The sequence below is a fragment of the Glandiceps talaboti genome, chromosome 15 (assembly GCF_964340395.1).
Source record: "Glandiceps talaboti chromosome 15, keGlaTala1.1, whole genome shotgun sequence".
In the NCBI taxonomy this organism is placed as follows: domain Eukaryota; kingdom Metazoa; phylum Hemichordata; class Enteropneusta; family Spengelidae; genus Glandiceps; species Glandiceps talaboti.
Window position 1 is genome coordinate 12,730,931 of NC_135563.1, and position 26,285 is coordinate 12,757,215.

Below are 26,285 nucleotides of genomic sequence, written 5' to 3' on the forward strand. Positions count from 1 at the left end.
TCAGCATTTTGTTCCCTGTGATGCGTTTCTAAGACTGCTCGTCGGTCCCGTGACCCTTGATATTGATGTGAAAGTTGGACCTCGTCTTATCCTCTGCACCGATGACCTACGTCTAAACCCAAGAACGCCCAGAAAGGCTATTTTAAATTTGGTTGACATTATGTTATAAATGACAGGATTGATAGCAGAATTTAGATAAAACATAACTCGACAAAAGGTTATCAAGGAAAGTAAACCAGTGATTCCCATACTTGGCACAGTATTTTCTTTTCTGAACACAAGCCACAGAGAAACAACTCGTTGAGGTAAAAGACAAATAAAGAATAAAGTAACAACTGCGATTAGCATAGATACTGCCCTCCTACGAGCTAGGATATTCGAAGATTCTCTCATCCCATCATCTTCAGACAAACTGCTCTTGCCAGGGGTAGGCGAATGCCGTATAATCGCCATTAGGCGTAGGGCCCTCATAGCGTCTTGATTATTTTCAAACTTTATTTTCCTGCCGCGAATGTTACCATTAGCATACATTGTTCGTTCAGTTGGTTGATGAGCTGGCTCACTGAATCGGAGAGTAATGGCGATCTTTCCGTAAAGTACGGCAAGGATTACCATCGGCACAAAGAAAAACACAACGGCTGATATGATGATGTAGACTTCTGAAGGTGTCCCTTCTACAAATGTTCCACACGCGTATTTCACAGTGTTGTCACTATCAAGATAAGGCAGGTATCGCGCCATAAATACATACGGAAGGCTTGCTGATGTCGATATTGCCCATATTGACACGCAGATTTTTAAAGTGCGATCAGAGGTGCAGGTGTATTGAGCCTTCAGAGGGTGACAGATAGCTATGTAGCGTTCCATTGCTATGGCGACCAACGTCAGAACAGATGCCTGTTCGGTCGAATGTTCCAGAAATGGTACTAGCTTACCTGTGTGTATGAAACAGACAAAACATATAAAGGAAATTGTAATTGAAGAAAATGACCGTGTCTCTTAAACTCTATAGCGCCCCCCCCCCGAAAAAAAGAAAAGATTATGGTGAATAAATACATATGTTTAATCAGGTATAAGTAAATTGCCAAAAAGAATATAGCAACTTTGGAATTGAAATTAGTCCAACAATGACAGTGCCAAGGTATTATGTAATCAACGTCGACCTTGTCTTCAATTTGATATAAGCAAATATATATAAAAAGTACACGGTCATAATGAAGTAGACGTTTATTTAACGGATATATGTCAGACTCAATTAGTAGAGTCCACTCGTGCCAACAGAAAAATACATATTGATATGGCTTCCTATCGATTATTTAGAGGTACTCAGAAGTCACATGACGCACATCTCACTAACAGAAACCAATATCAAATGTAAAATTATATTCCATCGTACTGTACGCATCAAGAATAACAATATACACACACACACACACACACACACACACACACACACACACACACATATATATATATATATATATATATATATATATATATATATATATATATATATATATATATATATATATATATATATATTTACCAATTACGTTTATCTACTGAATTAACGCATTAGCAAAACGTAAGTCAAAAAACAACATTTCAATCCCGACATGCTATTACACTGAGAGAAGCAACTTTAATATTATCGAATTACTGTATTGCAGGTGGTCAGATAGTGGTGTTGAATGGCAAACTGTGGGGGCAATAAGATGCCATATAGTTGGACATGTCAGCATTTTAGGAGAATGGCTTGGAAGAAGGCTACAGAAAAATTTATCCCTTACTCTCTTGTGTACATACACAACGACACATACATAATATGACAGAGACAGTCTCAGACATAGACAAACACACACACTGTATACTTGTTCTGTTTATACATGTTCAAATGAAACTGCTTAATACATGCACATACTATTACGCCTTAAAACGACTAATAAATTAAGAACGTTCTCAACATATGAGACGTATTCTATAAGAGTCATATTACTTTGTAACTAGTACTCACGTTATTGCCTCTTTGACCTTATAGATAACCAGTCTTAGGTTACAAACCAAAATAGACATTTGAAACATTCACAACATTCAACAATGATGCACCGTATCGAGACGTTCATCATGTAGCTACCGCAGATGAGTTCATCAATATTTTAACCTATTGGGGATGTCACAGATTGTATGTCATCTGCCAGTAAATCTCGCATTTAAATTGATTTTTACACACGTGAACAGTTAATCAATCAATCAATCAATCAATCAATCAATCAATAAATCAATCACACTTACTGAAAGAAATTCTCTTTGCGAATATTCTTCTTGTCATTATCTATACCGATCTCAGTTTGTGAATATCCGCTACAATATCACCCAATCTGTTGTTGTTGTTGTTGTTGTTGTTGTTGTTGTTGTTGTTGTCAAATAAATATGCCTTGTTTTGATATTAATATTGTTGCTCAATATTCGCTATAACCACTGGTACCATCACGGGGTGAAGCGAGCAAGTATTTGATCGATTGATTGATTGATTATTAGGTTGAATGATTAATTTTAGTGTTGAAATAAATCTTATTTTGTGTGTGATATTGATCAATTGACTCACTGACTTTGTGGTGATATAAAACTTTTTACTCTTTTCTCTCTTTCAGCTGTATATAATTCATTCTTCATTGACTAAATAAAGGCATCTTGCCCATTCTTCTCCTCAAATCTAAATTAAAACACCCATAATCTTACAATTGCCAAGAGAGGAGTTACATTATTAACATGGTGCTTTATCTATTATCTTCTGGGTTATTATCACACCGAACAAACACTCGGTGTGAAAACCAGTGTAGAAGATACTAGTTTGTGCATGAATGAGTGAGACGGCGACAAAACATAACAACACCGTATCTCACAGGTACTTCAGTCAAAACAATTTGAAATTAGAAACCAGTATACTCATCTAATGGCTATACTCAAAATGTAATCTTTCACCTTTCGAAACAATATGCGCTATGCTGCGATGTGCATATTACAAAAAACATAACATTTTTACTGCTTCAAGCTTCTTGCTATAAAACGATAATCGCATGTATCTATATTCCTATACCATGTGAGTAAACAGGGCCATCATATGTGACAGGAGAGGTCAGCTTTCCAAGATTGATTGACATTTCTGAAAACGTAATTCCCTAGGCAGTAACAAATATCACATAAAAAGAACCTGCCAATCAACGAACCTAATATAGAATACCTCTCTGATCTCAGATACTACATGCACAATTTATCAAATGACAGATTTTTGTAAGATAAAATGAATGATTTACATTTTCTTGTTAGGTGGATGGCATAGAAACCTTAAATCCTCTGTGTAGCCTGTATATATGTTAAGATGAATGAAATGAAGAATATTTTTAATAAACATTATAATATGGTCATAACAATATGGTCAAGAAAAAACGGAGGTAAGTTGTGAAGAATGTTCACTCATGATTACGGGTACACGTCGTGTATGTATCATTCGGTCTAAACCTATCCTTATGCATATCTTCACCTAACCCTAACACTATCTTTAAAGGTCACCCTAAAACCATACCTGAAATACAATTGCTTGGGGACTGTGAAAGGTACCATAGCTATTTATTTGCTAACTGCAAAAAAAAGAAGATGTTACAGTATCAAATACTGGGCTAAGCTCCTTAACATGCCAAAGATACCCCAAGCCAAAGATACCCGAGAAATGTTACGACATGCTTTTACAGATACACAAATTCTAGCGTAAGTACTAGAGGTACCTGGGTAAAAGAAATTGGAAATTTAATATAAATGTGATCTAGAAATAGTTTGGAATGGACTACATGTTGACAATATTGATTTATTTGTAAAATGTTGTTGTAAATAGACTTTTTGGTAAATCCACTTATTATGAAGTTTCGCATTTATAATTTACAGGAACTTTAAATCATCACTTCATCCAGAAAAGTACTTAATTGTTTGGGGTCTGCATGATGGTTAGAGGCTGTAGATGTGAAGCACATTGGCTTCAAATTGAATTTATAATATAGACCTTGATATTAGGATATATACTCTCTGTGACGTAGGTCTAGGACGAGTTTAATTTTCTATCAAAATGTAATTTTTTGTCAAATCAATATCGAAATAAGTACATCAGTGTTAAATTTACTCTCCCTCGTCATACATAATGTTTATAGAACTTATGCGTTCTGAAGGCAGTGATACGGTCCAAAAGGTAACTGTTTTCGTAATATCTTTACTATGCATTATCTTTGAGAAAAGAAATAAATTAAATTTTCTGAATTTTATCAGTTTATGTGTGAATACTTTTACCTTGAATTTTGGACCTATTACCATTAAGTACAATAACGTGACAATATATATAATACAACTGTTTGTCAACTGAGTGGGTTGTTCCCTGATCCACACCCTTTCAAAACATAATTGAGGTCAGTAACTGTTTTACGTATATATTTTTCTTTTGTGCACATCTGTAGTTATCAAAATGCATACACTCTGTATGTTTTACATAATGCAGCCGTCTTTTTTACAAATTTCATTAATCAGAAAAATAAAAGATAACAATATGAAAGGATGTAATGTAATGAATAGTACGGTATGCCACCGTATGATATAGAACATTGTTGAACCCATTCCATCTTTGCAGATTATTGAAACAATATACTCCTAACTAGTATTACGTTTTTCAATATTTAATTACTACTAAGATGTGACTGATATAGCTGATGTCTGCTTGTGTGTAGGAAGGTTAACAACACTTTCACAACACTGTCATTCAAAAACTTCATACATCTGTTCTGTTTTGGAATGGGTAATTTATATATACCATAATATTCCCATGTGTTTTGCGATCTTAGCCTGCAATCTTGTTACCTCTAATGATACAAAGAACTCTCATCTTATGTATATTTGTATAATGGGTACCAATGTGTAATATTCGAGAAAGGCACCTGCGCAATCTTAAGCCTTTGCCGCACTGTGAATTGATACGAGACTTTACGTCACCTAAGGAGTCGAATGTAATATAAAAATAACAGGATATGACACACATCTGTCAGATTTGCAAAAATAATCCAAATATATAGCTGCTGACAATATTTCGTTACCCAGGAAATTAAAGATTTGGCAAATAATTTGGCCATCAAGACAGAGCTGTCTGTGATTGTATTTCATTACCCAGTCATTATCCAATTCCATGCCATTAAATCATTACATAATAAAGACCCCATATCTAGTTGATGAAAGTACATTTTTCATTATGGTGTTAATGGCGGAAAAACCTGTTTCTTGTTATAGAGTTTTCCATCTACAGATACTAAATTCCTTTATGTTTGACAAAGGTCGATAAAATAAAGGGATAGGCAACCTAAGCGAAATAGTTTAGAGTTAAAATAAACTGAGTAAGTAATCGTTTTTATTGCTTCCTGTGTAAAATAATGAGTGGTGGCCCCATTCTTGTTGAATACACCTAGCTACTTTTTACTTACTCCGTTCACTTAAAATGAAACAAATTGTGTAGTAAAGGTTAACTAGCACCAATTATCTTAATCCGTGTATCACATTTATTGATTTGCAAAACAGAGTTCTGAAAATAACATTGAGTTGTCTTTAAGCAATCTGCTGCCCAATTACTTACTTTGCAAAATACATTCTTATTGTTCAGACAGGACGAGGCGAGGTGGACACAATACTGCAACTTATATATCCGGTCATGAGACGAGAAATGTCTCATTTAATATACATTTGTAACGGCAAATGTGTATAATCTGAATAGTACTCGTACAGGAAGTTAGTTAAAGGGGGTAATTGTTGTTGTTAAAATGCTCTTAATGGACTGTCGATGTGGGTTAAAGCTCTGAAATTACTGTTTGATATAGTTTAATGTAATGGTCGCTGAACATTAAGTCTCCACGACATGAATTAAATTGGAAGTAATTGTCACAATGTACTGTATGAGATATATTACCCTTTTCAGTTTAAAAGTTCTTACAGCCGACCTCATAGCCAACTCGTAAATGAAAGTCTACTAAAACCAGAAAAGAGGACAGCTGGCAAATAAGTGATAAATTGCTTTCAGATTATACGTAGGTGAGATTATATCTTTCAAGCCAGACCATTCATTCTTTAGCTCGTGTCTCTATGTGTGTCCGGAAAACATATCGTTCTGAATGGATGCAGGCCTAATGAAAGTGTTCCATTGAATGAAAAAAATGTTTAGTGGGAGGCCATGTTTCCAGGTGTGTATGGGGGACCATATTGAGGGGCAAACAGAGGCAAACCTAGTTAACATGTGTGACAACCAGAGAGGGAAGAAAGTCTTTCCAGGGAGTACAACCCATCAATCACTACAAAAATCCTGCATTTCTCTGCTTAAAAGACGCTTTCATTTGCAGTACGGTTATCCTCTGATGTATGTCATAGAAATCCATATCGGAAAATAGCTTTTATGTCAAACTGATGACTTTAATGTTGATATTGCTTTTCCATTTTCTAATTGCAAATGCCGGCTATTATTTCTTTGAAACACTCAAATGTCATTTTGGATCGACATAGATTATCTTGACTTATTTTGATTATCTAGTATTACAAGACATTCTGAAAACAAATTCTTAGAAATATATGTGCAATACATATATCGCAGTATTTGCCGAAGACAAAGTAATAAAAGGTATACATGAGAGAAGTAACATTTTAACAAATCAACGTATATGTTTTAAATACACTCGATTTCAAGATGCTCATACCGGAACTTATATCAACATCTTGAATGAAGGGAATTTATTTAGCCAAATGAGCTAGGTAAACACGAATACTTACTCTGAAAGTGTTAACTCATATTTATGTTTAAAAGTATAACGGGCATGAAGATAGCAGGAACATGAAAGGAACCATTGACAACAATATATATTCAAGTAAAAGTGCCATTTAGAAATTTATCTACACAGACTACATCCAGACATTTTCCATGAGCCTGAAGGTTTTGTACATTACAATAATTACAAAGATAGTTGTAAGCATACCCGACTCTTTGACCAGAGAGACGTTTTGCCGAAATGCAGGTAATTTAGACATTTGCGCTGTACGATTTCTGTTTTGTTGATCACAAACTTCAGATGTGGCAACTATACTTTCAAGCGCTAGCAGTACTCTATTTGATTGGGCACCAACTATTTGTACAAATTAATATGGACACTGATTTGGAAAACCTTCGTGGTGTCTTTATCAAAAACTACTAACTTAAAGGGGTATTTCGATAATAGCTACTTACTAGAAGAGCGCCGTGAACTTTGACATGGTTTACACTCTTAATTTTATTGCCACTAATTGTATATATGAAAAACAATGATGTTCGTGTTACTCTCTGATCTCCGCACCTAGCTGACAGATTATGTAACTATACTCGAATCACGCTCATATCTCCACCTTTACACGGGATCACTTGGACTAAAGGGAATTAGCTAGCAGACATCACATAGTGTTTATGGTTAACTTTGAATCATTTTTAGAAGTAGCCACGGAGCAGATCTAAGTTCCTAGTCTAGGCGAAATCAAATTAAATTCTCCTAAACATAAGTTATACAATACGCAAATGATTGCATGATAACATCATCAACACCATAAATGAATAAGCCGAAGAGTATTGTTGCCTTAATTTAATGCAAAAGATATTGACAAATATGAAAAGTAGCCAAACAATGAGATCACGCCATTGTTCTTCCAGCCATTGTTCTTCCAGCATTGTTTGACACTGTTGATCTTTTGTCATCTCAGAAGAATACTATTAGCGAAAAGCAAACATTTGTTATAAGTATTACTGCATGACAGCTGGAGATATCCTTGTGGCCTCGCGTCACGTCAAAACTTTGTGAGTATCAGCAAATTGTATTCTGTCATCAGTAATGTTCGTTGTGTTTGTAAAAGAAATCAAGTCACATTGTTTCAAATTAATTTTCAGTGTGTCATGAATTTCTCCATGGGCAAAGAAGAACCGGGCACATTTTAACAATATAATCGTGTCATTATTAAGATTGCAATTGAATCATATAGCATTGTATATGCAACAATTTTAGATTCACCAGTATATGCATAAGTATCACAATTAAGCAGTTAACCTTAATCAACCACTATAGGGCATTGTAAGTAAATTATGTTGAAGAAGAACAGTGTTCTAGGACAATTGACCACTTAACATGACATTCACAAGCCATTAACGGTCCAAGTGCAACAAACCCGCGGGCTTGCCTGACGAAAACGGGTGTCATAAAAGTTGTTTGCATCTCTAAAGCTGTTTGTAGTGTTACTTATAATAGCCTAATAAATTGATAACAACTGATATAAGACGGAGATAAGGTTTGCCTCAATTGACCCACTCCTTAGAAATGATCTTACGCTGTGAACTACACTGTTTACTTGTGTTATGTAAGAGCCCATCATCACATGTGTAAATATTGGTACTCTTTGATAACAAGTGGACTTGCTTCTTTAGTGGCTTGTCCCAGTAATGAAGATTTATAAATTATCTGTAAGGTTGTTCCGGTGCAATACCCTGTGAACAATTATTAGAAATGATTTAAACAAAATACTAAACGTAAAATAATCGGATGAAAATGTGTTATCTAAAACAGTTTAGCTGCCTATCACTTGAGACAAACCATGAAAGGCAATGATCTATCCGTAGCATAAGAGACTTGTATATATGTCAGCAGTAATATTAGATGTAGGTTGAGGTAAAGAACATCATGCCCACCAAACCGATATGGATATATTAAAATATTAACTGATGCATCCTTTACGTAACAGACTGTGAACATGTCGATGTACAATGTATCATAAATCAAAACGTGCGTGGCCTGATTTTTGTTAGATTTCTGTAGATGTGTGCCAAATTACCTTCCTAATTTCAGTCACCGGAAAAGCGATCTAATCAGCAGCAATTTTTCCGAGGAGGACTGATTTTCCGAGAGTAATTGTCAAGAGGTAATTTTGCCATAATATTAGTTTGAATGTTCTTCATATGAGAAAGTAGGGAATTGTTTATACCATAGGGGATATTGTTCTTGTGTAGAAGTGAAAGGTCAACCCCATCCCACTTAATTAACGAGTCACGACATTGACTTTGAAGATAAATGTAAAACTAAAAAGAAAATCGACCTTACCATGTGTTCCCTTATAACTTTGAAAAAGCAAGTGAAATTCTAGCAGAACACACGAGTTTACTTGTTAGCTGGCGCCTTGTAACGTGTTTTTGTTCTAAATACTTGACTGTGTAAAGAGCTTAGCAAAGTACACAGATGATTGTTGCCAATTAATTTTGCAAATCAATTCCGGTATATTACGTTTACCTTGACACATTGTGCGCAAGTAGCAAAGACATTGATACGTGACAATTATGTATGAATCCGTGCGTCAACACAATCAAAACCTTAATTGGAGCCATACGCTTTAGAAAAACATAATTTACGTGTAAGGCACTGTCCTCTCTTCAACTTACCAGCGTACCTTATCAGAGTGACCCGATTCTGTTGTTTTAAGGAACACCATGAAAATGAATAAACTTATAATCTTGTGGCGCTATACATAATGATTAACATGTACTAGTGTACACCCCAATTAGTTATAGTTTCGTATGTGTAAACATCCTGGTCGGGAAACAAAAATATATCCCGTAAATACAATTAATAATTACTACTTCAGGAAAGAACTATATTGGTCAGGAATGAGCTGGAAAAGAAAATACTACACGGCTGTTAACATTCAAATCATCTTTTTACATCATGATACTTTAATATTTAAATACTACAGTAGTTAATATTTACATTTTAACTATTTTTTAAACCATTACCATAGATTCAAACTAAAGTTGTTAGTAGGGATTAAACCAAAAATACTCATTCCATTGACATACAGGCGAATGAAATGATCCATGGGTGTTTGTTTACACTCGACATTGGAAACATATGGTATGTACTTTGAGTGATTAATCAATACAATATGACAATAGATACACGTTAAGAAGATGCTGCTCGGAAAGAATATGTTAACTCATACTGTCTCGTTCGTGAAACCTCATGAATTCAATGGCATACAATCTCCTTGAAAGCTTACCTAATATAGCACAGGTAATTCTAGGAGTTAATGAAATTACGATGTCCCACGTGCATGACAGCGGAAACCTCTCGAAACACGCAGGTCAGTATATCACTCAAAGATCATCACCAGTACAAACAGTCCGTGTCTTTTTATCACATCACGAACTGCCTTGTTAGCAAAAAAAACCTCAATGAATTATTCAGTGTAGCGCCAAATGCACTGATGTTATTATCGGTTCCGGAAATTGTAGAATGTTGTTAAATCGCATGTATGGAAATATGGCATTTGACATTCTTAAAAAAAGAGGTTTATGTGTCCGATTACACATGGAGGTCGATATTTGTTGTATCTAAAACGAGTTTGCTTTCATAGTCATCCATATTTTGATATGAAGCATTATTCAGTCAAATTAGCTGAAGGTGATACTGTACTCTGTTGAAATTGGGGGCAGAGCTTTGATAAAGGTAACAAGTTTAACAGATGAGCACGACTAGTTGCAATATAATGACATCGACACTCATCTTTCATTTCAACTCTTGTGCTCCCCCACAGGAACAAAATGTCTATGACAATGAATGAAAAAGTTACTTTACGAATAGCTAGCAGAGGCACGTACAGTTAAAGAGCCGTTGGCAAAATGCTTCACATATGAAAATAACTGCGAGACTATTGGAGAAAAGTATTTCGCGTAAATATAGGTCATAGTTTGTATTTAACCAATGCCGAATATATGTAAATAGGTTACATTAGCATTACTTGTAAACTATGATACTTGTGATATAACAACATTATATTTCTTAATAGATGCTGCAAATGGAATAGGTTTTTAAAAAAATTAACTGTTTTGCTAGGTACAATACCATGAAACAGTATTGCTTCAATTGAGGGGAAATGTAATTTTTGTAGTTGTATATACGATGAATCAAATAAAATTGATTTTTGTGTCCACAACCAAAAATCAGGACCTTCAACGGCGATCACTTTTTCAACCTATGTATGTAGTGCGTACGGATAATAGCGATCACTCATTAATATGTATCATGTCAAATTGTAGCTTTTTTAACATTTACGATTAATTAATACATTGTACAGTAGTTTCTGATTGAAACGTGATACTATAAATAGCAACTAGTATATTTTTAATATGTGACAGATTCAAAACCGAGCTATCTCTCATTGTTTAAACTTGCCAATACAATAAACACTACGTACAGATAATATTGACCACTCATTAACAAATACAGTGTCTTTGTATACGCAATGGACCAACTTCTAGTGAATATATCGTTGGTTATCTGATGACTAAATGTCACAGTTGCAGCTAGTGCAGGTTTGAATGTTTCTATATCGAATTATAAGCCGAATCGTTTTGTTCTTAGTGTACATGCTCCAAGTTACACGTTAACGTTCTGTACGCGCAATGTGTCGTTCAATATCATGTGCATGTGTATTTAACTTTAAACCCCCAGACGAGAGGACACATTAATGTCTGAAAAACATTTTTAGTCTGATGGCCGACGATCGTCTGCAATTAGTCGATTATCTTAGCAATTGGTTTAAACCTGATAGCATGCTTTACTATCCATTACTGCGATTGATCGATCGCTATCATTCTGAACACCTGGAATGTTCCTAACGGAGAAGTTGAGATGATTAAATATTTGAACTTCGCTCTTGATCCACTGGTTCCAATCTAAGTATCTCAAGAAGAATGCTAATTAATAAATAGTTAATGGAAACGTTCTGTATTTCGTAAACATTCATGTGAAAGACAGATGAAAGGAATACCGCTATGATACTAATACTGTAGAATACACTTTTTTTCAGTTTTCTATTTGCAAACTCTAATACAAAACATACGAAATAGTGTGACATTATGATAGTGCATACTACAGTAGTAAGATAATTGTTGATATATATATATATATATATATATATATATATATATATATATATATATATATATATATATATATATATATATATATATAAAGATCTGCAGTCACCCGCGTCACAATAGTTTCTCACATATCTAAAGCTTTATAATCCTCTCATTTGGAAATCTTGTTTGCGAGGTAAAGTATTTGTGACCGAATATGATCATTTATTTATGGTGCTTAAATATCAAAAGGCGAAATTATTCCACCCGACAGTCCTAAGTCTCTGTTAAATATCGCATTGATTCGTGTTTCTAGCATTTACAGTATAGCAGCACGTTCCAGGAAATGTGATCGATAGCACAAACAATTCACTTACTCACCTAATTTTTATGATACAATGCCAATTGTGAAGCTTTAGAAAGCACCGTATCCTAAAGTAATTAAACTATATTTTTCATGAATTAGCTAATTGTGAATTACAAATCATGGCATCTTGTAGTCCTAAGACCACAGTGCACTGTTCTACATGAAGTCATTAATACTAATCCCAGAGTTTTTTGTATGTCACGACAAGATAATTATGCAGTGATTCCCATTCGATCAAATTACAATGTTATAACTCATACTCTAACCTTCAAATGATACACCGTTTGTTTGTTAGCACAACACGAAAAGTCAATTAAGGAAGGCCGCGGGAATAAAGGTTACTGCATCGTTATAATTTCATTGCCGAGGTATATACAAGATACTGATAGGTGGAACCATCTGCTCTTTTTAATGTGTGGTTTGAAACAATCGCCGAGAAGATATAGTGCGACACCGTGATGTCTCATTCTTAATGTTATGCAAGCGGGCACACAATGCCTGTAATGTAACAATAGAGTAGGCATAGAATACTTGTACCATCTTCCTAAAGTAGAAGGCATATTAAGTTGAGGGCTACCGTATGTGTAAGAGCATGATGCTGTATGACAGCCGATGTCCACTCTCGGGACCGTTAAATGTGCAACACTAGTTTCAGTAGATTTAAAATTAAGAATATTTGAGAAGAAACAACAATAGTCTTTATCTTTAAGTGTATAAACGCTTATCTCCCAAGATGTCCAGTGCCAGTGAGAGCCATTCCTCATGGGGTCATCTTAATGCAGGAGGAAACCGGAATACCCGGGGAACACCTGCATTGTTCGGTAGAGCCAAAATGAACGACACTCTTCTTACTTACAGCGTGGTAAATTTAATCAAACCATGAGTGGGTTAGAACCCCGACAACAGTGGTAATAAGAGGCAAGTGGTTTAACCACTCGACCGTCGACAACCCTTTTGCGACGACCTCGACATCCCAAATATTTGTACACAACGTTTAATGAACCAATTCAAAGTATTTAGCCACTACCAATAACAAATTCAACGTCATCTTGATGACAATCAAATTGAAGAAAAGGAAAAGAGGAAAGGAAACTCATTATAAGTTTGGTTAACGGAGTACATCACATATCAACAAAGGATTTTTTGTAGTTTTTGTTTACAATGCAAGTCATGGTATTTGAAAATATAAGTTGCTATTTGTATTTGCACATTTCACTATGAGAACACATAACAAATGAACAAATTTAGTGATTTGGTTATGATGTAGCTATTTTGCAGCAACTGAATGGTGTCAGTAGGTTATGTAATGCTATACGCCATCACGGAGCGGTAATCAACTATCCACAGGAATGCACTCTTATAAACGAACAACGGCACAATCACAAATTTCAAGTGTTTAACGTCTGCGTGTATTTTATCAATCTGAGGAAAGTATGTTGTGGTGAAAGCTGCTACATGTCTTTATTTACCCATATTTCCATCGTTTTGTGTCGTTTGTTTTGTTCCAGGGTGATCACCACCTTCCCACATCTGACCCTGTGTAATGGAAAATCTCGTTTGAATCGCGCGCTTTTGAGTAGCCGATCTGGACGAGCCTTATGTTTGCAGCTGCGCACACTGGGGATTTTTAAATAAAAAACTACGTAAATACGGATGATTGTGTTGACGACACGACCCATCGGTGGCGGCGCCGTCTCTCCGAACGATTTTGAAAGAAGTGTGCTGATTGGTTGAAGAAATCTTCCACGATCCTTGGAATTCAAATAGATTTTCTATTACACAGGGTCAGATGCGGAAAGGTGGCGATCACCCAGAACAAAACAAAAGACACAGAACAATGGAAATAGAGGCAAATAAAGACATTTAGCCGCTTTCACTACATCATATTTTAGTCAGATTGGTATTTTATGCGCATTGTACAAGAAAATAAAACAGTGCCAGAATACTGTAAGTAGACACTTTATTGTGTCGACACTCTATACCGACCGGCTGATTATTTTACATGTATTCTGGAAAAGAAGGGAATCTGGTTCTTCTTGTTTCACCGATGACGTCAATGAGAGTGAATGTATGACCGTTTCTTTAGGGTTTAATTTTGTTAGGGGTCATTTCAAAAACAAAGTTAGTAAAGGTAGAACGAAGTCGTGACATGTTATTAGGAGAGATGTCAACTACAGATAAGAAAATAAAAGACATTTCCTTTGTATGGAGCAAGTGCTCTAAGACTGACACAAATTACTTTCCGAAGTGCTTCACCTCTGTAAGTAAGAGAAACATGTTTTTCTGTCACTTGCTCTAATCAATAAAGCATAGTATTACATCTCTACATGTGTGTCTATATGTGTGTGTGTGTATGTATGCATGTATGTATGTATGTATGTATGTATGTATGTATGTATGTCTGTCTGTCTGCCTGTCAGCCAACCTGCCTGCCTGTCTGTCTGTCTGTCTGTCTGTCTGTCTGTCTGTCTGACTGACTGACTATCTGTGTATGTATGTATGTATGTATGTATGTATGTATGTATGTATGTATGTATGTATGTTTGCTTGCCTGCCTGCCCGTCTGTCTATCTGTCTGTCTGTCTGTCTGTCTGTCTGTCTGTCTAGGTGTATGGGTGGGTGATTGATTGAATGAATGGATGGATGGATGCCATTGGATGGATGGATGGATGTTCAAAAATGATCAACTTGTGGTTCACAGACCCCCAGCCACAGACATTGATTGATACATTACAATAAACTTTCTAGGTAATTTTGGTTGGTTAAATGGGCAGACATGTATAAATATATATTGATTGGAACTTTGGCAAGGTTCATACAAATGACAAATCCATATTTATCGATCTACTCCAAAAATTCACTTTCTAGATTGTAATTGAACCACAATTTTCCCACAAGAAATGTCATTCGGTGTTTTATATCGACAACCCTCCGGGTATGCACTTAGCGGAAACTCTAAACATTAATTGTATGATAATATCTCACACATGTTACCTTCTCATTTCATATCTTTATGATTCTTTCGCATGTATCTGTCGCTATAAACGTAGTTGTCAATTTCTAAGTAATGGTGGAAGAACCTGACGGTAAGACAAATAGTTTTAAGACTTTAGCAATACCAAATAAATAAAAGTATGAAATAAAAGTATTTACTGGAAACGTTTAAGTAGTTATTGCAAGGCATTAATTTATATGTGTGTAAGTCATCACCATTAATAATGTGAATGGTTGAAATCTAATCTTTTTCGGGGTGAATGAGTGTTTCTTCCTGATTAAAAGTTTCCAGAATAAGTGTAAAGTTCACCATTACTGAATGACTTAAGGCGTTAACCCTCATCTTGGACTCGATCGCAGTTGTACGAATGAATGGAGATTGTATCAGAATATGGTAAAAGCACTTGAGCAGACGCACAGCCTATTTATTGACTCCGAGTTGGAAAATACCTCGTATCTAGTACGGATGGTTTATCGTATGTGTTTAGTCATTATAATGAGTAGACATTCTGGGCACTATGCTGTAGATCAGAGACAGTCCCAATTAACGTTTGCATGCACATGAATGACTTTATCAACAGAGAGGCAAATCAACTGCAACGACACAACAAAATGTACCTATTAAAACAACCTGGCCCCCCTATATGATCTTCCAATTGCATTGACTTATTATGGATTCAACCATTTTCAATAATGTTATATTCAATCTTTTAAGGCTAACCGCACATTAAACATCTGCTCGAAACAACCATTGACCTACTGATGAACTTTGAGTTTATAAATTGGGATTTTGATATTCCCAAGAAAATAAAGAAAACCTTCAAGGACTGAGGAGCCAACAAGATTGATGTACTTGTCATTTATGTAAACCTCAGACATGGTCGTATTACTTGTACAACACATGTCAATCGTAACATACGACATCATACACAAATCATTTTCTATGAATGACCTGGTGTGTAGCTGATATAACAATATTGCATGTCAACATTGGTATTTCTTTTTAAAACAGCAACTCTTTATACTGTTAAAGGCACACAGAGTGGAAAATGATAGCCTATAATAGATAGACTCTGGCATGACGATAGTGGCCAATGGAAGCCTTTTTTATAATAGATAGACTATAGCTCCATATTGGCCAATGATAGCATTTTGTAGATAGACTATTGCTCCATAGTGGCCAATGATAGCCTTTTAATAGATAGACTATAGCTCCATAGTGGCCAATGATAGCCTTTTAATAGATAGACTATAGCTCCATAGTGGCCAATGATAGCCTTTAATTGATAGACTATAGCTCCATAGTGGCCAATGATAGTCTTTAATAGATAGACTATAGCATGATGATAGTGGCCAATGTTAGCCTTTAATAGACGGACTATAGCTCCATAGTTGCCAATGATAGCCTTTTTATTCTAGTCGCTAAAGTGGTACAATGAGTTATTATTTATCAAATATAATCAGGTAAAATGGAATATCTGGACAACTCCAACTGGTGACGTGACCATGATTTACGTACTAAGGTAACTATAATTGCCATCATACTTTATGTTAAACTTGATAAATGATCATTAATTTAGATGAGAATTGTTTTAATATTCACTTTTATGGTTCTGAAACTATAAGAAGAATGTGTTCTGTATGTCTAAATTTGCAAAAATGTATGCACTCCGATTTCCATGCACTGAACGTTTTTTTGTTTCAAACTTGTTTCAAATGTAAGATATGGTATTGGGGGGGGGGGGAAATGGGGTTTTTTGGAAGCGGTTTACGTTTGTATGGATATTGTGGTTGAATGCACCATAAAATTCCACTAAAATAACCTACATGAGACAAATGCATCTAGTACCGTATTGGTTTCCCTATCGTATAAGCATTGATGGTGGCTGTATGAACATCCATGGCACAGTCAATATGCCAAGAGCCATGATAACCTTAGTAAATCTATCTTTCGCCTACTCGAAACTGATATTAACCACATTTTCGTATTTCCAAAATATTCTTACTAGTCATAGACCGATTACGAAAACCCTAGATATATCAAATAATTTGATCTTTGATGTTTTGTGTATTATGGGCGTAATATAAATGAAAGTCTTATGCAAAAATGTTTTGTACTTAACTTTGTACTCAAACTTAACTATAAGTTGTTTGGAAATGGAAAATAAAACAGAAGAGACATAGATGTTTTGGGAGGTTTTATTACCCCTAACTATCGCAACTCTATCATTATACAATCGGTAGCTTCACAAGAAGTAGTACGGTGCTATATTTGTGGTGTATACTTATATAACCACCTGTTTTACTTTTCAACAGTACAAATCAAAAGACTGTACTAGGGAGGAAACAGCTGCAGGACATCAAAATCCAATCATTTGCACCTTGCAAACAGTCGACTTGGATACCTGATTTTGGTTCTGCAATACGAATGTGTCTCGAGATCTGTTAAAGGAAATTGTAAACCTTGTACATTACAATGAATCAAAGCTTCACTCGAATCCCATATGGGGTCAATTACAATTCCAAGGTCTGCCAATTATTTGACCTATTTTGACATCCAATTGCAAGTCGTGTCCTGATTGTTCCAGTAGCTTATTTTGAAGTTACTTTTTATAAGAGGATACACGATTTAATCAAAAAAGCTGATGGATGTGACTGTATGAATCAAATTTATACTTCATGTGAATTAATAGAATGATGCCTTCAGTAATCTTCACGAGATTATCAAACGAACTTGCTTGTATTCCGCAGATGTCCCAGAAGATTGGTTGCACATGTTATGGATATATCACTAAATTAGGCTTCTTTGTGGCATTTAATCTTATGGTGAGAATATATGCTTGCAGAAGAAAACAAACTTAGGGTGTTTTAACCTGGCAAGCTCATAGTGAATACTGGACATAAGTGGTCACTTTGTTTCAAATTAGTTTTTCTTCCAGATTAAACTTTTCAGAATGCCAGATCTAGAACGTTTGTTTAAAAATATGCACGCAATAGTTGGGATGAGAGCTTCCGCATTTCAATGACTCCCCCCCCCAAAAAAAAAAGAAAAAAAAAGAGGCAGAGTGCTATACAACGGCACTGAACAGACAGGTTATCGTCCAGTTATAAGTGCTTGAAACAAGAGATGTTATTTTATGACATATTTCAAAACAGTGGAATTCATTCCCTTAAGTGTTCTTGCTATAAAGTTGGCTCTTTGAAAATATCAAAGGGGTTTAGGAGTATCCACATTAATACATTAATGTCGTGACACCAATAAGATAACAGACGTCAGCATATTAACTGGACTTAGCAGGAATAAATAAATGCCAACTTCAGTCAAACTTTGAGAGGTCTCTTGTTGTACGAAGACATGCACTTATAAACAGCTATTAGAAGTGTATAGTACCTTTTATAAAGTTGATCCAATCTTTGTTTATGTCTGATTGAATGAAACCAGCAATGAAGGAATATTCCTAACAACACGTGTTGTACAGAACGCTTGCAATAATAAAACGGGACAAAATATAACATAACGGACTGAAATGATCAAGTACCGCGACAGAATTCCCCGTTATATTTCGCTGTTTAACTGAAGTATACCAAAGGCTATAGCAAACAACCTCGCTGCTAAGTATTTTACCTAACCTTTAATTTAAGCCTTGAAATCCCCAAATTGTACACTGTGAATAGAACATATTTGGTCTTAGATTTTAGGTTGCTTCTATTCGTTGTAGAGATAGTAAAGATCGGATTTAGAGATATTACCCTAAGAAAGTGCCCCAGTGGATACATATCACCTAATAACACACTGTCTAAGGGGCTTCCATTGATAGAACTGTGTTTGGAGAAGAATTATCCCAAGTGTTTGCTGGAAAGTGAGCGGAAGCCAGCGTGCGTGATATGAATACTCATCGTCTTAGAGTATGGTATTGAGCAATATACTATATTAGTCTAACCGTGACTGATTTTCTCGATGAATCTGAGTAGCAGAACGGATGAATGGATCATTTTGTACACACAAATATCAATCAAGAACAAGTGCCTTTTTTCTAAATTTGTAAACGGTAATTGACCTTGTTCTTACCATGTTCCGATGTTTATGTAATTGATCTCATACCTATCTTTATCTGTCAGTGAGACCATTATACACACATTTCGATGTTGTCTTAATATTGTTATGGTACCTGCTTTCCATACCTCTTTATGAATAAACAGTAGATATAACATTTGAATCGACTGCTGGGTTGTATCCAGGAACAATAACAATAAGTACAAAAATCAATATTCTAAGTATAGACAGTATCGTAAACGAATTACGGATTTAACCTCCACCACACCTCCCGAAAAATACCAAAACGTTGCTTCCGTATATTTATGCAAAGATATTTTTTCAAAATCTCCATGTGATCATTTCAAATCAGGGATAAATTCGAATAACGAGGATGATGGGAACAGGTTCAAGTTTGTATTGTAGCCAATTCTGAGATAAAGCAAAATGTATACAAAGTATTGCTTATAATCATAATATAGATATAAATACATTCTACCCCGAAGAAGTATACAATATATAAACTCTACGGACCAGCAGACTCTTAGACTATAGCTATGTAATGACATTACTTTTTCGAGAAAACAATTGCCTGAACTGGGGATACATTGTTAAAGGACTTCAATTATCCTTCGTGGAAATTTCATAATTTCCCTTGCGTCGATTATGTTCGTTTTTTGGAGACGACTGGGGTCGAGAAAAGCAAATGACCCTTGGGATTTGAAGGTTACATTGTTGAAAGGGAACTATCATTCCTAGGCTAATACACTTTGATACCTGTGTGTCTATGGATATACGACCCTTTAGTATGCTTTGTCTTGTCTACAGCCAATATTCAAAGATAACAAATGTAGAACATTTACGCAGTGTACTGTGTAGACCAATATAAGATATCGACATTGAAAATCCAACGTTTTGTAGTCAGCAATACTCTAAAGTGAACGTTACCATAATTACCGATATCATCACGCAGTAGTGCAACATTGTGATTACATAAATGTGAATACTATCTGACAGATATTCATTTTATGTCTGCCTTGGTTGAGTAATCACTCAAGCGTACAAATTCATGGATTGCATTGAATATGGTGTACGGGTTACTGAGATGCACGAAACATAGTCACAAATAGTCGACTATTACGATTAAAAGTATGACGGATAATAATGGACGCTTCAGAAATGGATATTCTGGTGATTCGTGAAATATTAAAGCACAGGAGATGGATTGAGCGCAGTGCGATCTGGTTACAGCTCTATACTTTGAAGGTTCATCAAACATCAGAACAAGATTTCATAAATAATACACAAGTTCGAAGTCTTTTAAAATATCTATGTCTACCTTCCAGTTGCATGTGCCTTGCCTGTATATATCAGAATTTATCACGTTTTCACGGCGTCATGTACATGCATGGTCATCCAAATTGCTTAAGTCACTGAAACGAGGTAGTAAATGTTTTAACATCAACGGAACCTACATTTAAGGATTAAAAACATTAATAAAACGCATGTGCCGAGCTATATATTTATAATAATGGTAACGTGCGATATCATGGTTTTTGCCTTTACAAGCCATTGTTAAGCCATTTTTTGATCATGCAAATATTTATACTATTTTGAGGATAGGTTTGGTCAAATAAACAACAATCAACGTATTTTGTAATGACTACAAAATGTAATTCAGTTGACAATCATGCAGTGTGGCCGACTGATAATTAGATAGGAGAGTTTTTTGCGACAGGACTAATCGAAGGACGATCCATCTGTACGTACAAATTAAATTATCATGTGAGAGTTCTCGCCATACACAATGAGCTTATATTGAGAGCGTTCGTTGTAACTGAATGGCAACGTATTACGTTTCGCTTATAATAACCCAACAAGAAATTTACAAACCAGACGCTGGATTGTCATCGTAATAATTGAGTTAATTTTCGTAGACAAAATGTTAAGTACTTCATTAATGTTTGACCTATGATTTATTCAACAGTTGGATACAAAAACACTGTGAGCATTATACCAATTCATGAAGTCTTTTATATACTGGGCCATTGTCAAATACGTGTTGATATACTAAACAGACGCGAATTTTTATGCTAACCATTGTTTGCTAGGTAACTAAAAATGGCCTTCCCTCTACGTATGATTGTTTTGATGAACAGAGTTAAATTACCGGTAGTAAAATGTCACCGCCTACGTTGCTATGCCTCAATACGGGGTCGTACATCACATGGCAGTTATTGTGAAATGAGTCTAACTGGATATCTATATTCCCGAGTTGCAGTTTTATGCGTATACTCTCGAATTTAAAAAAGTAACACAAATCTGTTACTTTGTGCATGGCGGTATCGTGACAAATTTGACATCAAAAGTATATTGACAATAATACATATAGGAACACCGCTGTGGACCAATTGTAACATCACGGTTTGATTATGGGAAACGGTGATAAAACATAGAAACATAAAAAAAAATGTAATCATTATGTACCATAAAATATAAGTAACAAATTCAAAATATTTAAAGATTACGAGACCAAAACCAAACCTCCAATGGAACTGGTGCTAGTCTAAATATTGACCAGGAATACTATAAAATATAGAATATGGAGGCTATTGCGATTGGCGAGGTATGTATTTTCTTGAAAAGAAGTCATGTTTAATATTTTAGCTGTAATAGGTATTACAGTAACTATTTGCTATTGTGCATACCCGGAGCCCGTAATACAAAATTTGTGATGACGTGCGTTGCTTTTCAATGTTCGTAAAATATTAAAATACAATTTAATGAGAGATAAACAAACTGGTATGATGATGACGTTATACTTCCAAACATGACTGTCCCATCGGCTTATTTGCAATAAGCGATAAAACAGTATCAATATTTCCAATTTGCATTAATGTACTGCCGATACGATTATTGTAGACATATACACCGTATACTTTCCTGTTAATAGCATTTTGAAAATAAACCAACCTCGGTGGTGTCAATGTTCGGATATAAATCCCGTGGTTAACGGTTTGCGACAAAAGCATGTAACCGTATACATTGCCCGTGATTTCATGACATCGTAAGAATTTTTAAGACGAACAACAATGGGATTTAAAGGGAATTGTGCACCAGCTCCTCCGACTTGTCAGACTTCCGGTCGCACGAAGCTTGGATTATATTCCAATATTTTTTCTTTGTTCAGCAAGGAAATATCTTTTTGAGAAAAATACTTGGGAATTATAATATAATTATACCTCCTCAAACACAATTCATGCAAAATAGGATACATATTGGCGATTAAGAAAGTTTTGACTCGCACAATCAGTGACGAGTCACGGGTTGTTGTGACATAGAACGATGAGGGTATGTAATCCTTATTTTCAGTTCAAAGACAATCTTAACTTGTTCATCGCACAATAGACAATATTAAATGAATCTTTTGCAAATAATTGCCATGAGACATTCACCATCCATCCATCCATCCATCCACTATTTTTTTGAATAGAAACATTCTGTTCAGGAACTCCACACAACTTTCAGGATATTAAATTGTTGTGTAAATTTATGTAAATATATCTTTTCAACTGTGAATACATAATATGCTGGGATAATCATTATCTGTTCATCCACCAGGATTCAGAATCGTGTGAGCCTAGATAAATACAGCCATATACCTTGTTGATAAAGGATATATACTTTACGTCGTTGTACAAATTAAACCACCAGATATTTATAAATTAATTGTTACATATTTGATGTTAAAAGCAATGTGTGAATGTATGGATTTATTTTGCATTCACCTTTGTTGCACTTGGCTAAAGGTGCATAGGCCCCGGAATGGAATCAGTGATATCAGTAAGACCATATGTTGATAATCTGTATCAAATAGAGACTTTGCGTTTACCATAATTATTACAAGGTTTTAGTGCTACTTCCTTTAAATATTTAAGCATTGAAATTTCTCCACCTCACAATAGCCTGCGTAGAAGTAGACATAAAATATGATTAACTCCTTGCATTAGTGGTCCAGATGTTTGGCGGCCATTTGAAAATGACCATAATCTTCTACTAATGAATGCGGTTAAATGGTAGTAAAATCTTTGATATCCAAGACAAGGTTACATAGATCAAAATGGTCGTAGCATCTAAAATAAAAACAGCATTTAGCCTAGTTCACTTTTTGGACAGCTATGAAATGGGTGATATTGACTTCCAATTCCAATTCAGTTAAAATAAAGGTACTGGGTCAGTATATATGACTTAAATGGCTGTCTCGACCCCAAAACATAAGTATAGACACCACATTTATCCCCACAGTCACATAGGAAACGATGTGGGATATGTTGGTGTAGGCAGATCTAGTAGCCATATTGGCCGACATCTTGAAAATGTACAAACCCTAAGGGATTCCAGTCCTATTCTTAATCTGTGGGTTATCATGGATGAAGTATCAACAGAATTACGCGCATTATATTGCAAGGTGTTTATACTTGGGCTCCAGACTAATTAATAAAATCCATTCATCTATTTTTTTTTTCAATTCTTGTATGAAGGAGTCAAAATGAACGCACAAACTTACAAAATCACACAGCAAATTGTTTGATGAAATCTCTGTTCTTTGATTCAAGAATACCGTAAGCTATTTCAATTTAGGAATCACAAGTGACCTGGTGTTTAAAGAGACATGACAGGAATTCGATACTGTCATCTCTGTCGATTTCATAATGAATAGACAACAAACACTCACGAATTATTCACCCTTTGGTAATCAGAGTCAATAGTAAAAATACACATGCGCCGAACTAGACTGTATATCCCTCAAATCAATTACTACACACCTTTCATGCGTGCATAGAAACGAACCCATCAAAGAGACACGCAATATCGAACGCTATAGTACATACTGATGCTTAAAATGTTCACGCACTGGTAGAAAAACATGATTTTAATAAGTTTTTTTTTTAAATCGTGTTTGTCAGATAGTACGCCTCACGTATGAGGAAAATGATCATTCAATGACCTTTTGCTCAAATTGGTCTAAGGAGACCTCCATACAGTACGCGTCCCTATAAAAGATCGACAGCTGTATAAAGAACTCTTTGCGATGAAAGATTTCAACGTTTGACAAGAGTAGGAAGTCATCGGAGATCACAAAATTGATTGGCATTGAGTTACGTAGTTATCTACTTAAGCGCATTTTATAATTTCTCAAATTCTTCCCGAAATTATATATCTTGAATATTCTATTTTGAATATCTGTACACGTATAATGACCACTGTGAGTCACTTAAAGGTATGTTTATCAATCTGCTTGAAGAGGCCATTTATTAATAGGTGCATATCGTTGATGATACAACCGACAATACTGTTGAAAGCAAATTGTACAAGTTTTGTGAAAGAACTATTTTAAGCAAATTTTCGAAAGGCAGTGAAATTAATGTTAAAGGGCAAACAAATCGACGTTGTATACTTACACATGGTTTCGCCAAGTAGCCAGGGTCTATAAATATAAGTTTCCAAAAGGGCAACTGGCATGCAAATTGCAAGTACCAGCAAGTCGGCGACACTGAGGTTAACGAGAAAGAAATTTGTAGATGCTCGCATGTCAGTGTTTTTGCATACCACTAAAACAACCAGTCCATTCCCAGCAACACCGAACAGAAATATAACAGCATATGACAAGGTTGTCATGATCAACATTGGTATGGGAAATTCAATCTCGAAAAGCGAGGAATCATTCTGGTAAATGTTATTACTCAAGGAAAGAGAAGTATTGCTTAGTAAGCCGCCAGATTCATCCTCTGCTAAAGTTAGGTTGTTCAAATCAGGCATTAACATGTGGTTATCCATTACTCGTAGATATGCTTGCTCGGTGAGTCGATTCGATGTTCGTAATTGTTAAGCGAAATTCAACGCTACGTATAAAACGTACAGAATCCTGCGAATTAGTATTTTTTAAATAACTGTAGAGTCAGATGAGTTCTCCCGTTTGGAACATTACGAATTTGAACTGAATGTCTGCTTTCCACAGTATGAATTGAATTACGAAAGCACCAATGCGTTATATATGTGTAGATGTTTTGAACGACGCAGGCGCACTACTCCGTATGCCTAATCGTAACATCAATGAATTTCTTGTTCAATCGTGACCCTTAGGATATGGAAAAACTAGATTTTCGTGAAATGGCATTGGAGATGATTGTCTACTTTTTTTGTATCCTTAAGCCTATAGCAAATTGTGCATCTTTTAATTTTTCTTTCTGCCTATATTATATAGACAAAAAGTAAGTAGATATTCACATTTAGATATTCACATTTACATTTGAAAGACACTGAACTGTACAGTTTCGATAGATATATAAATTACTGTATGATTATTTCGGTGCTTGTGTTCGATCCCTTCCCTGAGTTTGTGCTTACAGTCTTCTTGTCCTGAGGTATACCTGTCCCAGTTGTCGTGACTACGGCAAAATAATGACACCAACATAACTATACACAATATCAGCTTTCAGAACAACACATAATCCAACAGCTTACAAGCTACGGGTTTATTTGAATAGTTCCCTCAGATTCAGGTTTATTTGTAAATCTTACATGAAAATACCCCAAAGACCAAATACAACTAAGATGTGTCAAGCAAGACAAGACATTGTTTGCCGTTACGTGCACATGTCTTTTCATGTGGGAAAAGATATTTTGTGCCTGCAAACAAAATAGCAAGCTATATGTATGTATTAAGTAGGAAACATATGGATCAGGAAATGATTCAACCGCACTTTAACTGCTAGGACATATTTGACTTCTCCAAAGTTTTCTGTTTATGGAGTTTGTCATCTTCATGTGTTTATATGATACACGTATTAAACATATATAGTTGTCAATGATAACACTTAATCTCCTCAGCACTCTTT

General features: G+C 35.3%; 1 protein-coding gene across 1 annotated transcript; it reads right to left on the reverse strand.

Annotated features, from left to right (window-relative positions):
• On the reverse strand, positions 1–25,224 carry LOC144446230 (growth hormone secretagogue receptor type 1-like). The gene is made up of 2 exons (XM_078135981.1): positions 24,849–25,224; positions 1–935 (listed from the first exon to the last, which is right to left on the reverse strand). Exons 1-2 carry the CDS (start codon positions 25,222–25,224, stop codon positions 1–3), a joined length of 1,311 nt encoding a protein of 436 aa, XP_077992107.1.
• Between the last annotated feature and the right edge of the window lie 1,061 nt (positions 25,225–26,285).

Coding starts and splice junctions, on each gene's coding strand:
- LOC144446230 (XM_078135981.1), bottom strand. CDS start 25,224: ATGGATAACCACATGTTAATGCCTGATTTGAACAACCTAACTTTAGCA. Junction 936..24,848: donor GCTACTTGGCGAAACCATGT/GTAAGTATACAA, acceptor TCATACACACAG/GTAAGCTAGTACCATTTCTG.